Source organism: Drosophila hydei, unplaced genomic scaffold, assembly GCF_003285905.1.
Source record: "Drosophila hydei strain 15085-1641.00,03,60 unplaced genomic scaffold, DhydRS2 tig00000232-arrow-arrow-pilon, whole genome shotgun sequence".
NCBI classification, from domain to species: Eukaryota; Metazoa; Arthropoda; class Insecta; order Diptera; family Drosophilidae; genus Drosophila; species Drosophila hydei.
Genome location: NW_022045690.1, coordinates 528,161 through 542,155, shown reverse-complemented (window position 1 = coordinate 542,155; position 13,995 = coordinate 528,161). Strand labels below are relative to the sequence as shown.

At 39.6% G+C, this 13,995-nt stretch overlaps 1 protein-coding gene across 1 annotated transcript; it reads right to left on the bottom strand.

The window, feature by feature from the left end:
• Positions 1-88: 88 nt before the first annotated feature.
• LOC111597430 lies at positions 89-13,337 on the bottom strand. The gene is made up of 3 exons (XM_023312132.2): positions 12,895-13,337; positions 785-1,285; positions 89-721 (listed from the first exon to the last, which is right to left on the bottom strand). The coding sequence occupies exon 2, from the start codon at positions 1,281-1,283 to the stop codon at positions 1,161-1,163; it is 123 nt and encodes a 40-aa protein (XP_023167900.1). The 5' UTR covers positions 1,284-1,285; positions 12,895-13,337; the 3' UTR covers positions 89-721; positions 785-1,160.
• Between the last annotated feature and the right edge of the window lie 658 nt (positions 13,338-13,995).

Here is a 13,995-nt window from a genome sequence, read left to right as displayed (position 1 = left end):
CTGCTGCTGCTGCTGCTGCTGCTGCTGCTGTTGTTGTTCCGGTTAAAATTACTGCCGTTTGTTGTGCTTAGTGTTGTTGCTGTTGGTCTTAGATACCACGGCTATGATTGCGTCTTTGGCATTCGCCTTGCTTTAGCTTCAGCTTGAGCTCCTGTTTCTGTTCCTTTGTCCGCTGCTGCTGCTGTTTATGATGTTGATTGCTTTGCATTTCCTCGACTGTGCCTCAGCGTCTCAGGAACTCTCTGTGCGGTCAGCGTGGACCAACAGCCGGCAGTGGCAGTGGCTGTGGCGCTGGCTGTAGCATCAACTAAATCTGTGATTTCAATATTCTACACTCGACTACAAATTTCTAACAGCTGGCGCCTGGGTTCTGTTATTTTTGCTCTTTTCCGTTTCTTTTTTTTCCGGTTAATTTTGTTATTTATATCGTTTACGTTGCTTTCATGCTCTGTGCTCTGCGCTAACTGCGCTATTTTTATTGAATTTAAACATATTTACTTAGGCAAATTATGTTTTATATACTCCCACGGCTTGTGCAAAGGACATGCGCTTAAGGATCTCTAGCTTCCACAGCGTAAACTCTTTCACCCTTTCACTCACTCACTCTCTCTCTCTCTTCCTCTTTCTCTATCTATCTCTGTCTATTTGTATTTACTTTTCGTTTTAATACTTTTTATATGCCCAGCGTGTCCCCCGGATGGTTCCTTTTCAGTGAGCGTAGCTGCAAGTGAAAAACTTCAGTCATAAGCATATTTAAATAGTTTTCAAATTATTTGCAACCGACTTTGTGTATGGATGCAACGACTGCCTGGCCCGGCCTCGCCTGGCTCTCTGCCTAGAGCTCAAAATTGGGCTACGCCTGCAGTATTCAGTGTTCAGAGCACTACTCTTCGCTCCTTTACGCGCACTCAACGACTTTCGACTGACAGCGGCGACTGCCTTCAAGTGACTACGCACCTTTTAGAACAGCAGTTTCCAACTTCGGCTTCAGCTCGAAACTCTCAACTGCAATTCCAATTTCAATTGTGATTATGACTCTTCTGTTGGCTGTTGGCTGCTGGCTGCTGACTGCTGTCTGCTCGCTGTTGGCTGCTGTCTGTAGTCTGGCAAGTGTTTTTTTAGTTATCGTTCTTGTTGTTGGCTGTATGTTGGCTATTTGCTCAGTTGTTCACAAATAGCTGCCAGCCCAAAAACTTAATGAGCTGAAATGCCAAATAGACTGGAACCAATGTTAGTGATATATACACATAATAGCTCCAATTGCCGGTTATTTCCTCCGTCATAGCTGTCAATGAAGAGAAAAAGAAGGACTACTATTAAAACAATTGTCAAAATGCAAACACTCAAACAAACTAAATAGAAAAGATACTTTGATGACAGCCACAAGACACAGAGCACCCAACCAAACGAAACGACCAGAGCAAACACAGTTCGATGGAACGGCAAACAAAGCCAAACAACAATGATATATTGTATCATACGTATGTCTATCTGTCTGTATACACACATAAGTAAAGACAGAACGTATGTGCCACACATAATGTCTGTGTAAATAACAGAAGATATCTATATAAATATTCAGTCTGTCTGTCCGGTTGTCTGTCTGTCTGTGTGTCTGCTGAGTATATTTGATTAGAAACATTTATAAATTCCTACAACATACATACAATGCAATATGTTATATGACACATGAGCGTGACTTGTGACATGCATTCCATCGAGCACCTAAGCTGCTTACAGTTGCCCTACACCCAACACCCAACAGCCGACGCTCAACCCTCGATCCCAATTCCAATCCGAATCCCAATTCCAATCCCCAAAGCTAGCGCACTGCCAAGTGATAGCAGCTGAGCAGTTGAGCAGTCGGTTGCCATTCAAGTGCTCAAGTGTCGACCTTATAGTGGCCATATACTTAGTTGAGTACATGATGCCAGCTTGACATCCGTCACAGCATCCAACGCCCGCCAGGGCAATGGCTGCCACTTGAAGCTAACCAGACCCAGTCGCCTGTGCCTTTGCCTTTGCCTTTGCTTTCGCCCTTGCTGTAGCTCAGTTCCAGCTTCAGCTTCTGGACCGCCCAAGTAGCTCTTATTTAACGAGTTAGAATTATATGCTGAAGAGCACTTAAATGCATATCTTATCAATTTTAGCAAAAAGCAAAGCTCAAATGAGTTCGCAATTGATTCAGTAGAATTTTTCGATTGATTTCATAGTAGAACTTTTATAGACAGTCAGAACTTTGTGTTCTATGAGGTCAACTCAATCAATTCTAAATAATTTAATACTGCCAAGCGAAGCTTCGACATAAGGCAACAAGTCTCAAATATTACATGAAAATATTGGTGCCATAAAATGACTTAATATACGAACTAGGCTCAAGCCCAAAGCGAAACTCAAGCCAAATAATATGGCTAATCATATATGCATTAGAGACTAGATTTTAAATTTGCTAAAGAGCCAAATATATATATTTTTAAAATTATAATATATTTAATAAATTTTATATAATTTATTTTTTAAATATATTTTTTAAAAATATTTTTAATTATATTTGTTTTATTTTTATTTTTATTTTATTTATTATTTATTTTTATTTTTTATAATGCATTTACTTTTATATTCTTTATTTACTTAATTATTCTTATATAACTGCTTAATTTTCTTAATATTTGACTTGAGATCTGCTTTAAATTTAGGGCGTACAGCTTTAATCTTGCGACCGCACGCTTAGTCAACTTGTCTGTATTATCTTTTAATTAGCATTTAAGTGCTCGAACGTTTCACTGAACGCTTAACTGCGAAACTTGCGTAATTTTCATCTTATATACACTTTCGACAACTTCCACCTGCGGTCGACGCATCACTTTTAGTTTCCTTTAGGTTTTTCTCTAACCATTTTCTGTGCAAACTGTTTTTCAAACTAAGCGTATTTGAAAAGCAAGCAAATTGCTTAGTTTTCTACTGCCACCTTGCTTTATTCTATTCACCTTATCGTTATTTTTCCACCCTCTGCTACTTCTTGCGCCTCTAAAGTCGACTACACATACGCTATGACGACGTGTGTGCTGCTACGAGTTCCGTCTACTTGTTGGACAGTTCCTAAGCAGCTCTCGGCCAGTCAGGATGCCAACTGGAAACGGATAAGAACTCCCGGACAAACCTCAAGTATGCGGCGAGTCGTGCACCGCCTTTTTGATGTTATGAGGCATGTGTGTGTATGTGTGTGTGTGTGTGTGTGTGTGTGTGTTTACACACATGACAGGCAGGACCGTTGTTTATATACTTTCTCGCTTGTGTTCCCTCTTACTGTGCCTGAAATACGTTTCAAAATAGAGAAAAATGTTGCTCTTGCCATATTTTGCATAGTAAAACTGACTGAGCTTATATATTTACATGTAAACCCAAAATGCTGCAATAGCTTTAGTAACCGAGCTGAGGCTATTCGCACACAGTTCTTCCTCCCCCTCTGCCTCTCACGCCCTGCTCATTCCGCAGTTAAGAGCAACGCCCACAGGCCCCGAAACTTTTCAGAGTAAAATGACGCCCCAACTGAGCCCCTTGCCACTCATCCCATTGCAGCACTCGCCTTTGTGTCCGCTCTAGCTGCTAGCGCAAAGAAAAACAACAAAAAAATGTATATATGGAAAAAAATTATAAACCAACAACAAAATATAAGTTGAAAATTTTGTTTGAAGAGGTGCCCAGCGCCGCACCGCCCGCACCACCGCATCCATACGCCTTCTCATGATCACCAAGCACCACTATTTCTCGGTGTGTGCTTGTGGGTGAATGGTAAACATGCTGGAGCCTTAGAAAACGCAGCGCCAAGTGTTGTTGTTGTTGTTTTTCGCTGCTGTTGTTCATCGCTCATGTTGCTAGCGGTTTGCTCAAGTGTCGGACAAAGTCTTGTAAAAATTAATAAGCGTGTAAATTTTATTGTATTGCCAAATACCAGTCCAGTCGCACTCACACACACAGCCACATATGGGCCACAAAACAACATAGTACATACATACACACACACACACACACATTAAGTGTTGTGCATGTGAAGAGTTTTGCTTTATTTGATGGTTTTTCGTTTAGCAGTTTTCCTTTCTTATTTTTTGTTTTTTTTTTTTATATATATTTTTTCCCAACTTAAGCTTAATGGCATCGCATTTTGCTTGGCTCTTTGAACAGTGTCCACAAATGCGCATGCAATAAAAAATAACGCCTTCTAAGAAATTGTCAAGTTCTTAAGTTCATAAGAGCATATAATACGTGTTGTCAGCACGCTTCTAAATTGAGCAAGAAAATTACTTGAATTTTATAAATTTGATCTGGAAATGTCATAAAGTCTACAGAGTATTAAGTTCCTAATTATTATCAAAAAAACTGTGCAATGATATCATATAGAAAGAGATGGAGACACATAGAGAGAGAGAGAGAGAGATTGGGGGATAAAGACAAATGAAGAGAGAGATAGAGTGAAATATATATATATATAGAGAGAGGGAGATATAAAGTGAAATATATGAGAGAGAGGAAACGAAAGAGAGGAGGTGAAAGAGAGAGATATAGATAAATATAGAGAGAGATAGTTTGAATTACATAGAGAGGGTGAGAGGGAGAAAGAGAGAAAGAGAGAGAGAGAGAGAGAGAGAGAGAGAGAGAGCGAGAAAGATAGAGTAGTTCTCTCAATAGAGCTCCTACACCTGCATAAGTTAAATTTCAGTTAAAACATTTTCATTCACATAGTTTCAATTAAGCAGATTTATGTTCTTAATTTTTGTTGTTGCTTTCAAGATTTCGTTCAGATTGTTTTAATGACTTTTTTAACGTCTCTTGCACCACTGTGGCGTCAATGGCTGGCGCTAGTTCTCACGCTTGTTGCGCTCGGTGCGTTGATGGGGACGTTTGCGACAGTTTAAGTTGGAAGCTTTTGTTTAAAAAAAAAACAAAAAAATTACAAAAAAAAAACGCAGAAAAAAATCTGCATAAATAATGTTGCGCTACGCTTGGGGGCTGCTGCAGCCGGGAAGTGTTGATGATTTGATGGCGAATACGGAATGCTGAGCCGGAACGTAAAGTGCCTTAATGGCAGTCTAAAGACCTTGTTCTAAATTGCAGTTAGAGCGCTTTGAAGGCTTCCAGCGACGCAGCGAAGCGAATCGGGACGACGATCTGGGTCGTCATGCCGCCACTCCGAAACTTCCAATTTGACAAATACACGCTCGTCCATCATAAGTCAGGCAAGTTTTGTTCTCATTTTGCTTTTCGATATCTCCTTTCGCTCTCGCTTTTCCTCTCTTTCCCACTCTTTCTCTTCCTCCCTCTCTCTCTCTCTCTCTCTCTCTCTGTGACGACCTAAAACGTACGGCATACGGGTACAGGGTATCTCCTTGTTAGGCACCTCCTACTAAAGCTCTGTTTGTTTGTTTTTCCGGTTAGGAGAGTGTAACTAAACGCGACTGACTGGCTGGTTAATATTTAGCAACTGGCGCAACGACAGCTCATTTATCAGCACGTCGCTCATATTATAAATTACTTGGACAGTATGCACGACGTGCAGCAGCTGTTGCCTGACTCCGAGTGCTATCTGGTGTGGCCAGACCACTGGGGAGTCGCCCTTCGATACGCAGTGGAGCGCAGAGAGCGCTCCAAGCTCACATAGCTTTGAATCCGCAGAGCCCACTCTGGCTCCAGCCTCAGCTCCGTTTGCACAGTGAAGCGTGCCGTGTTTTTAAAGTAATTGAGTCGAAAGTTCGAGGCAGCAATGTGTTAATTAAAACTGAACGTTTCAGCGCATTCAGCGATGCCACGAACAAGAATACGACCAGTAAAATGCTAGACTTATTCAATTGGTTATGTCAACCATGGTTCAAATTAAGGCTTCATTCACCATCAGTTCAACGATCGATATTGATTAAGCTATCAAATTTGACAGTGCATTGAACTCGACCAGGTAGGGCGAACACAGTTGTGAATAAGATGGAAATGAGACAGACAGAGAGAGAGAGAAGCTGTTAGAAATGTAAAGAAATTATGGAATATACAAAGATGTGGTTAGAGGAAAGGATGCGAATGGAAATGGGTATGAGAAAAAGAGCAATCCGGAAAGATGAACGCATAGTAATATATAGATAGTGTAGATATATAGATAGAGGGAGAGAAATAGAGATGAGGAGAGATAGAGATACAGATAGAAATGGAGATGGAGATAGAGAGAGAGAGAGAGATAGAGATAGAGATAGATATAGAGATAGAGATAGAGATAGAGATAGAGATAGAGCCACAGAGAAAATTAAATGAATATGGAGAGATAGAGAAACAGAGAGAGAGAAAGAGAAAGGGAGAGAAAGAGAGATAAACATATGGAGAATAAGACACAAATTGAGTAGGCCTAACTAATATACCCTCTTGGAAAGGTTTACACTGAATCATTCAGTGCACAGCTTGGTTTAAGAACAGAACAACAGAACAAGGAAATTAAAATGTTTTTCAGTTTTTAATACGTTTACATAAAGGATTCGACGGACTTTAAAGAGCAAATAAAATGTTGTGCTGCTAACGGTTACAAATTTATGAGCAATATTACATTATGCGCTTAAAGTTATTGTTTTCGCTGTTATTTTTGTTTGTTGTTTGTTGTTTGCTTTGCGATTCATCGATGAATTGACAATTAAAACAAAAAGTAATTAACACTCTGGTGCTGGCAGCAGGCGAAGCCTGTAGCAACAGAAACAGACACCAACAACTGTGGCAGCACCAAAGCGTTGAAAATAACATGAAAAAAACAAATGTTCAAAGTCAATGAACCCCGGCGACTGGCATTTTAACAACCACAACAACAGCAACAGCAACTGAAACAAAGAACAACCGGGATGGCACAACTGTTGGATGTGTATCGATCAAAACGATTGGCGGCGTCGATGTCAGTGCCAGTGCCAGTGCCAAGCGCCAGCTATTTTATTCCACATAAATGCATGGGGCCCCATCAGCCAATACAATACTCCACAAAAACATGACTTTCAAATTGTGCAATAAAACCAAATAAACAACAAAGATAGCAACAAAATGTAAATATGGATCGTAAGTGCAAAATGTATAGCAAAACACTGTACGTAGGCGTTGAAGGGCACTCTCAGATACCCTGTAACTAAGAACGAAATGCACTTTGCAACTTCTTGGATTCGAATTGTAATACAAAGTCTGCAAATACATTTCAAATACCTTAAGTTATCTTAGGGAAAGTCCTTGAGCTGGCAAGTCAAGGCGTTGCTAGCTTTACTCAAACTTAACTATGCTAAAAAGATTTGCTTGATCCCGCTCAGAACTTTGTCTCACATCAATCGATAAACGTATATCTAGGCACAAGTGAATGCATGTCAAGTTAGACTATCTTCGATAGCAAGTGGCACATGGACACTGAAAGCCAATATACTCGCAATCACTTAAGTGTAGTTTTACACAATGCTGAAGCCAATCTGCAAACTGCATTGTATGCAAATTGGGAACAAACTTTTCGCTGGCAATCATCGGCGTGGATAGCGAGAGTGAGTGAGGGAGTGAGATAGAGAGAGAGAGAGAGTGAGAAGTGGAAAGTGGGGACGGATGAGGGGTCAACGGGCTGAGCGGCTTAAATTGATAAGCGTGCTAGATTTTGATTTAATTTGAATTTTCGCGTATGTGCGCCGTTTGAATGGTTGCGCCCGCTTATCATAAAGCAACCCATCATCATCATCATCATCATCATCATCATCATCATCATCATCATCATCATCATCATCATCATCATCATCATCATCATCATCATCATCATCATCATCATCATCATCATCATCATCATCATCACCGCCATCGCCATGATTATTACCATCGCTTCATGCTTTTGGACACTGACAGTCGGCTTTAATGGCATCAACATGTTGAAGGTCTACGTGGCCCATTTTAATGGCAAATGCGCGATACCATGGTAGCTCCATTAAACGTTTGGGGTAGGCACAGGTCCTGCGGCTAAAAGTCACCAACCAGCCAGACAGCCAGCCAGCCAGTCAACCAGGCTCGCTGCTATTCGAAATGAATTTCAACAATTTGCCCAAATCGATGCACGGTGCTAGCTGCTACTCATATAGGCAACGAAATTGCTGCCCAGTTCTTTGACACACTCGCCGCGTATCACGTATTTCCACTAAGAAGCAATTTGTCCATTGGCCAATTGAAGTTCGCCGGCCCAACGACAACAAATGAGGCTTCACCAGGCCGATGGCTTTTGCAATGTCTTAATTATTTTCGGGGGGCCGCGCTTAAGACCATTGCCGCAAAACTGCTGATGATACTATATATAAAAATATCTATATATATAAATGTATATATATATGGAGTATATGTATGATACATGTGCAGACATATGTCAATGAATGGAAATGCAAAATACTATAAATTTCGTGGCTCTCTTTGCGTAGCTGTCAGTATGTTGACCCAGTTTCAATCTGATACACGTTCGACAGTTGAAAAGGGAGTATTGGTATTAACGTGATATGTTCAATTAGTAACGCGACAGTTGAGTTTCCGCTAGTCACTCAGCGCACTCGTGTCCTTGCTCATTAAATTTTGGGACAGCTGTTTTCCCTCGCCTTCGACTTTTGGCTCTACCAATAGATGGACCAAAGAATCCGTCTTAAATATTTGGCCAAAAACAAGTCACTAATGACCTAGAGCTGCTCGCTTGTAAGTTTTTCTTGTGCGCGAAACTGAAGAGGGCCATCAAAGCACGACGCTGCGCTACGATGGAGCAGATAAAGAAGGCATCGAAAAAGGAGCTAAAGAAGAGCACAAAGAAAGATTTCTTTGAAGTGCTTCGAGAATAAAAAAAAGCATTGCTGATGGATATTATCTGATAACAATTACTTTAAAGGCGACAAAATAGACATAAATACTTGTCGAACTGACCTCGCACTGTTATATTGCGAGCGACTTGACATTTAGCATTTGCGTCGAGGTATCTCGTGCTCAGCTTGGGGATATGGCGTAGTTTTGGAGGGCGTGGCATATCGAAAATATTAACGATATTTACCAAACTAGAATCACCCAGTTGATTTCCTCTACAGCATGAATTATACGGTCAGTCCAGTGGAACGTGAACGAGTATTAAGCTGTCAGTGCGCTCGACTGCAACGTTCTCAGTTCGCCTTTTTTTGTTTTGTTGTCCGAAATTCAATAATAATTATATATCTGACGGCGATGTCGTTAACAATATAATGAAGGCACTGGCCATATATGAATTACGATTGTTAAGTTATTCATTTTTGTATTATTTTTTTTTTTTATTTATTGCTTTAGTTTCTATTTTCTTATTTTGAATCAGCAAATTGAAAAATTGGTATCAAGCTTTGACCTACAGCAAACTTTGCAAAATTAACATGAACTTTGACATGCACATGCCCCGCTTGAATCAGTTGATTAGAGAGTAGAATTTAGTTTACTTTTGTCAACAGTCCGTTTAATAGATTGACTCCATTAAGTGTTGCCAGTCCGTCGAGTTGTGCTGCGAATTTGGCTTTTTAATTGGTTTACCAATCAGTTAAGCCATCCCAACTTAATTTATCTTAGCCCTGACTCTTTTTTATAAGTAAAACACAAAGTTTGAAAAACAGAGTGAGTTCTGGCAGCGACTTTGTTAATTGCTAATTTGAATTTTCCATTTGAAAAAGCGTAAATATTTGAAGCGCTTTGTTATCTTTGCTTGCGAAATTTTCTTTTTCCAGCCAAGAAAAGGGTAAAACGCAGCAAATATTTTAATTGCTCAGTCAAGCGGGCTTAGCTTTGAATCGATAGAATAGAAAAAACATTGTATCGCACAGGCTGCATACATATATATTTAATTAAACTTGTAAAACAGGGCAAAGTTTTAAAACGAAAATTGATAAATTCTATGTGGCACAGGTTCAGGAGTAGCCAAGTTTATATGGCAAGACCGCAAGACATGATTATGGTTCGAATTACTACAAATTCAATAGTTGGGACCAGGTAGATGAAGTCGAATAACTAGCTCTGCTGCTGAGCATGCTTAAGCGTAAGCAAAAGTATATATATAGGTATATAAAATATGTATTTTTGGACTTTAAGACTGAAGATTGATATCAATTCTTTATCGATTCTATGGAAATGAACGATAACTTAAAAGAAACATTTCATGTAGTTCGGTGCGGCTGTTGATTCTGATCAACATAGGCTCTATGAGATCAGCCACGCCTCAGTCTTTTGTTATATACAGCTGTTATATATATTTGGCAACTTTTTGCTAGGTAATTATAGATGATATAAGTCGAGGGAGTGAGGTCGTAAATCGTGCTGATTAATACCAACAATATATATACATGATCTACAATATACATACATATTAATATATATATATATATATAATCATAAATGAATTACGTTCAAGTCTAAATAGAGAACTGAAAAGAGTTGACTCATAATCTATACGTAATACCTGTGAAAGTTTCTAGACGTGTTGGCTAGAACGTGTTTTTCACAAGTTAACTATTCTAGAGTAGAAAGAAAAGTAATTACGATTTAAGCGCGTACTTAAATGAAAATCCAATTCTAAATAGTAGGTGCACAACACGCAAGGCAATACAGTGAAGCCTCAACATGCTGATAGCTTCCTTCATTTGACTATTTAAATACAACGAACGAGCATATAACAGCTTTGCGGACTCTGTTTATTGACATGTTTATGCGAGCTTATAGCCTCGCAAATACCCTATTATTGATAACGATCTAGGAGGCTATTTAAATATAGTTCTTAATTATTTTTTGTTATTTTCACCACAATGTCATAGCAGGACGACGGCGAGTGACCGCTGTGGGCAGTGCTCACTGTATGTGGTTGTAACACTGTCGTGCAGTTGGACATTCAATTTGCATGGCAATGAGCTAACTTATTGAGTTATTCAGTTATTCAGTGCGAAGCAACTCTCAGCTGTCAGCGCAGAGCTGCAGTCTAATTTCATTTGGGAAATGGCGAATGTTTGTTCGTTCGTTCGGCTGTTCAAAGATGAAGATGAAGTGACGTTGCATATGCCGTATGAAGCATGCCACATGCCGCATGCCGCATGCCACATGCCACATGCTACCGAGTATAAATATAACAAGTGCCAAGTGAATTATGTACATAAATAAAACAACTTCGCTGCAATCTGCCGACTGTTGAAATACTCTGTCGTGACTCTCAAACAGTAACTGTAAAATATAAATGGTCCTTAAACTGTATTATTGGCAAGATATTCTTGGGAAGTTTGTTGGCGAAAGAAATCAACAGCAATTTGAAGGGCTGATATACCCGTTTTGACTATTGACTTTGCCAACAGAGTAGAGCACGCAAGGCAACTGTTGTGCAGACGACGGTCGGACATGAAGGCGCGGCATGTAGATGTTGTGGCAAATGCACTTGCAACTTGGCGCTAAAGCTTGAAGTTCACGTCGTATAGCTGCAACATGGAAAGCTTTTGTCTGTTTTCGGTGCGACTAATTGTTGCTGCACGTTGACAGGCATCGCTGTGTGGCATCTGGCGCGGCAGCTAGCTATTGAAGAGCTCCACTGGAGCTGACGTTGACAGCCTGCGTCGCCTGAGCAACAACAGTAGCCGCTCTGATGCGACCCATCTGACTATATTGTGCGCCAGCGAAAAGTGCAATAAACTTTGACAAAATAAGGCGAAACTATTGCCGCGGGCAACGGCTGGGGCGATGGGGCGATGGGGCGGGGGCACAGGAACAAATGGAGCGCCAGCAAACTCTTCAGATTGTCACACATACACACACATCGCAGGTTTTGTATAAAAAATAAGTAAAAGTGAGCTCGTAGGGAGTGCTTGACTAAGACATACCCAAAGCGGGTATTTAAATTGCTAATATGTCAAATTTGAAATATGTTGAATATGACAATGCTATAGCAGAGTTTACAGAACAAATTATGGTGTGCCTTGCGCTTAAAATCTTTGAGGTATTTACAAAAAAAAATAAAATAAAATATAGAAGATATCGAGTCTTATATATTTCACTGGAAGCTTAATTGAAACGAAAACTATCTGCTTCTGTATTAAGAGGATCATAGTTCTACATTTTACTAGTTCATACTAGTTCTTGTGAGCGGATCGAAACTAAAAGGCCTTAGCCTGACATTAGGGAAATAAAAAAAAACTTTTATACCTATTTTTTTTTAGATATTTAAAACATGTTAAAAAATAAGGAAAATAATTTTTAAATATTATTTTTTTTAGTCGCACACTCTTTAAACTAACCTCGTAAGCTTGCACAAAATAGTAAGTAAACATAAAACATAAAACAAAAATAAAAATCACGTTTGTATATAATATAACTAGCTAAGTTAGCAACGTTTTGAACCACCCTCTTATACACATATGGAGTCAAGCAATGCATTTGTCCTTCTACCTGTTTACACACATGTGCATATAGCCAATATACCCACTTTACACATGTCTAATAGGCGAAGGGTATAAAAAGCCGCAGCTGAAGACGACATCAATAACAGCAGCGGCAACAGCAACAGCGGCAGCAGCTAAAGCGGCAACAGCGGCGGAGAGAACTTCTTGATTAGAATTCGTTTCGTTTGCGCTGACGTTGCCTTGCGAATAGCCGCCGCTGTGTCGTTGTTGGTCTATGGGTCTATGTGGTATGTCCAACACTGCATGTGACAGAGCCAGCGTTAGATGTTTAGAAATATTCCCGTATGTTGGGTGACTTTAAGTTAAATTTAATTCGTATGTTAATATTTATGGTAATGCGGCGTTTGCCGCGTTTCTTGTTAATGTTATTGCCAATAGACAGATAAGCGGAATAGAACAGTGTCCAAATGCTACAAATTGATATCAAAATAATACTTACTCGTGCGGGTTGTTGTCTCATTAGATTATAATTCGTTCGCTGGCTATGGATCTTCCTTGGTCAGGCAGCAGCAATAATAACAACAGTTGAGTTGTGTTTTGTTTTGTGTTGTCGTGTCACAGGCGGCGAGAGAGGAGTTCAATCAGTTGCGCTAAAGAAGCGTTGTTGTTGTTTCTGTTTCTATTTCAGCTTTAGTTGTTATTGTTGTTGTGTGTTGTTCACTTGTAGTTGTTGCTGTCGGTCTTTGCTATTGGTCCTCAATCGCACTTAGTAACAACGAATACAGTTGCATTCGCATTCATTGCACGCTCACTTATAAACAAATGCAGTACACGTATTTAATGTTGGCAAGTGTTTGCATTTACAAAAAAAATAAAATAAATAACCACGAACACGTCCGACTTTTGGAGCCGCAAAAAATCTACTGAATTAATACGCACTCTATCGATAGCATGCAAAATGTGTGACGGCAGTCGATCAACTATCGACTACTTGTTAGCACCAACAGCTGATTGCTGCTTGCTGTCGGGTGGCAACCTCGTGCTGTTATTGTTGCCCAATAGCTCAGCAGCTTAAAAATATATATGATTTTTTTCTTTTTAATATGGTTAGGTAATAGTTATTGTTTTCTGTTTTATCAGTAAAAGTTAGCTTTACGCCCTCATTAATTATGCGCGCTGACAATTCGAAATCAGCTGTGATCATGAAAACTATCGAAAAAAGTAAGGGAAGAGCGTTGCCACTGCCATATGTTGGTAGCTCTGCAGTATACATAACATAGATGGCGCTGCAGTTGTAGTTCTCAGAACTGTCAACAGGTGGCATAGTTATATTTAAAATTGACTTACGTGCAAAATTATTGAGAACAAATTCCATTAAAATTTTTGTCGGCGGGCACATTAAAATGATTAATTTATGAATATTATACGTGCACGCTTGAACCATATTATGGCGCATGACTCAGAAAGTTAAAATTATCAGACAATTGCCTAGCTTATGTCAGACATTTCCCATTGCGTATACGCCCATAAAGCCAACCAATAGGTCTTATCAAAATTAGCAATTAAGTGCAGTCAGCTAATAGTTTCCATGGCAATTTAT

Coding starts and splice junctions, on each gene's coding strand:
- LOC111597430 (XM_023312132.2), bottom strand. CDS start 1,283: ATGACGGAGGAAATAACCGGCAATTGGAGCTATTATGTGTATATATCA.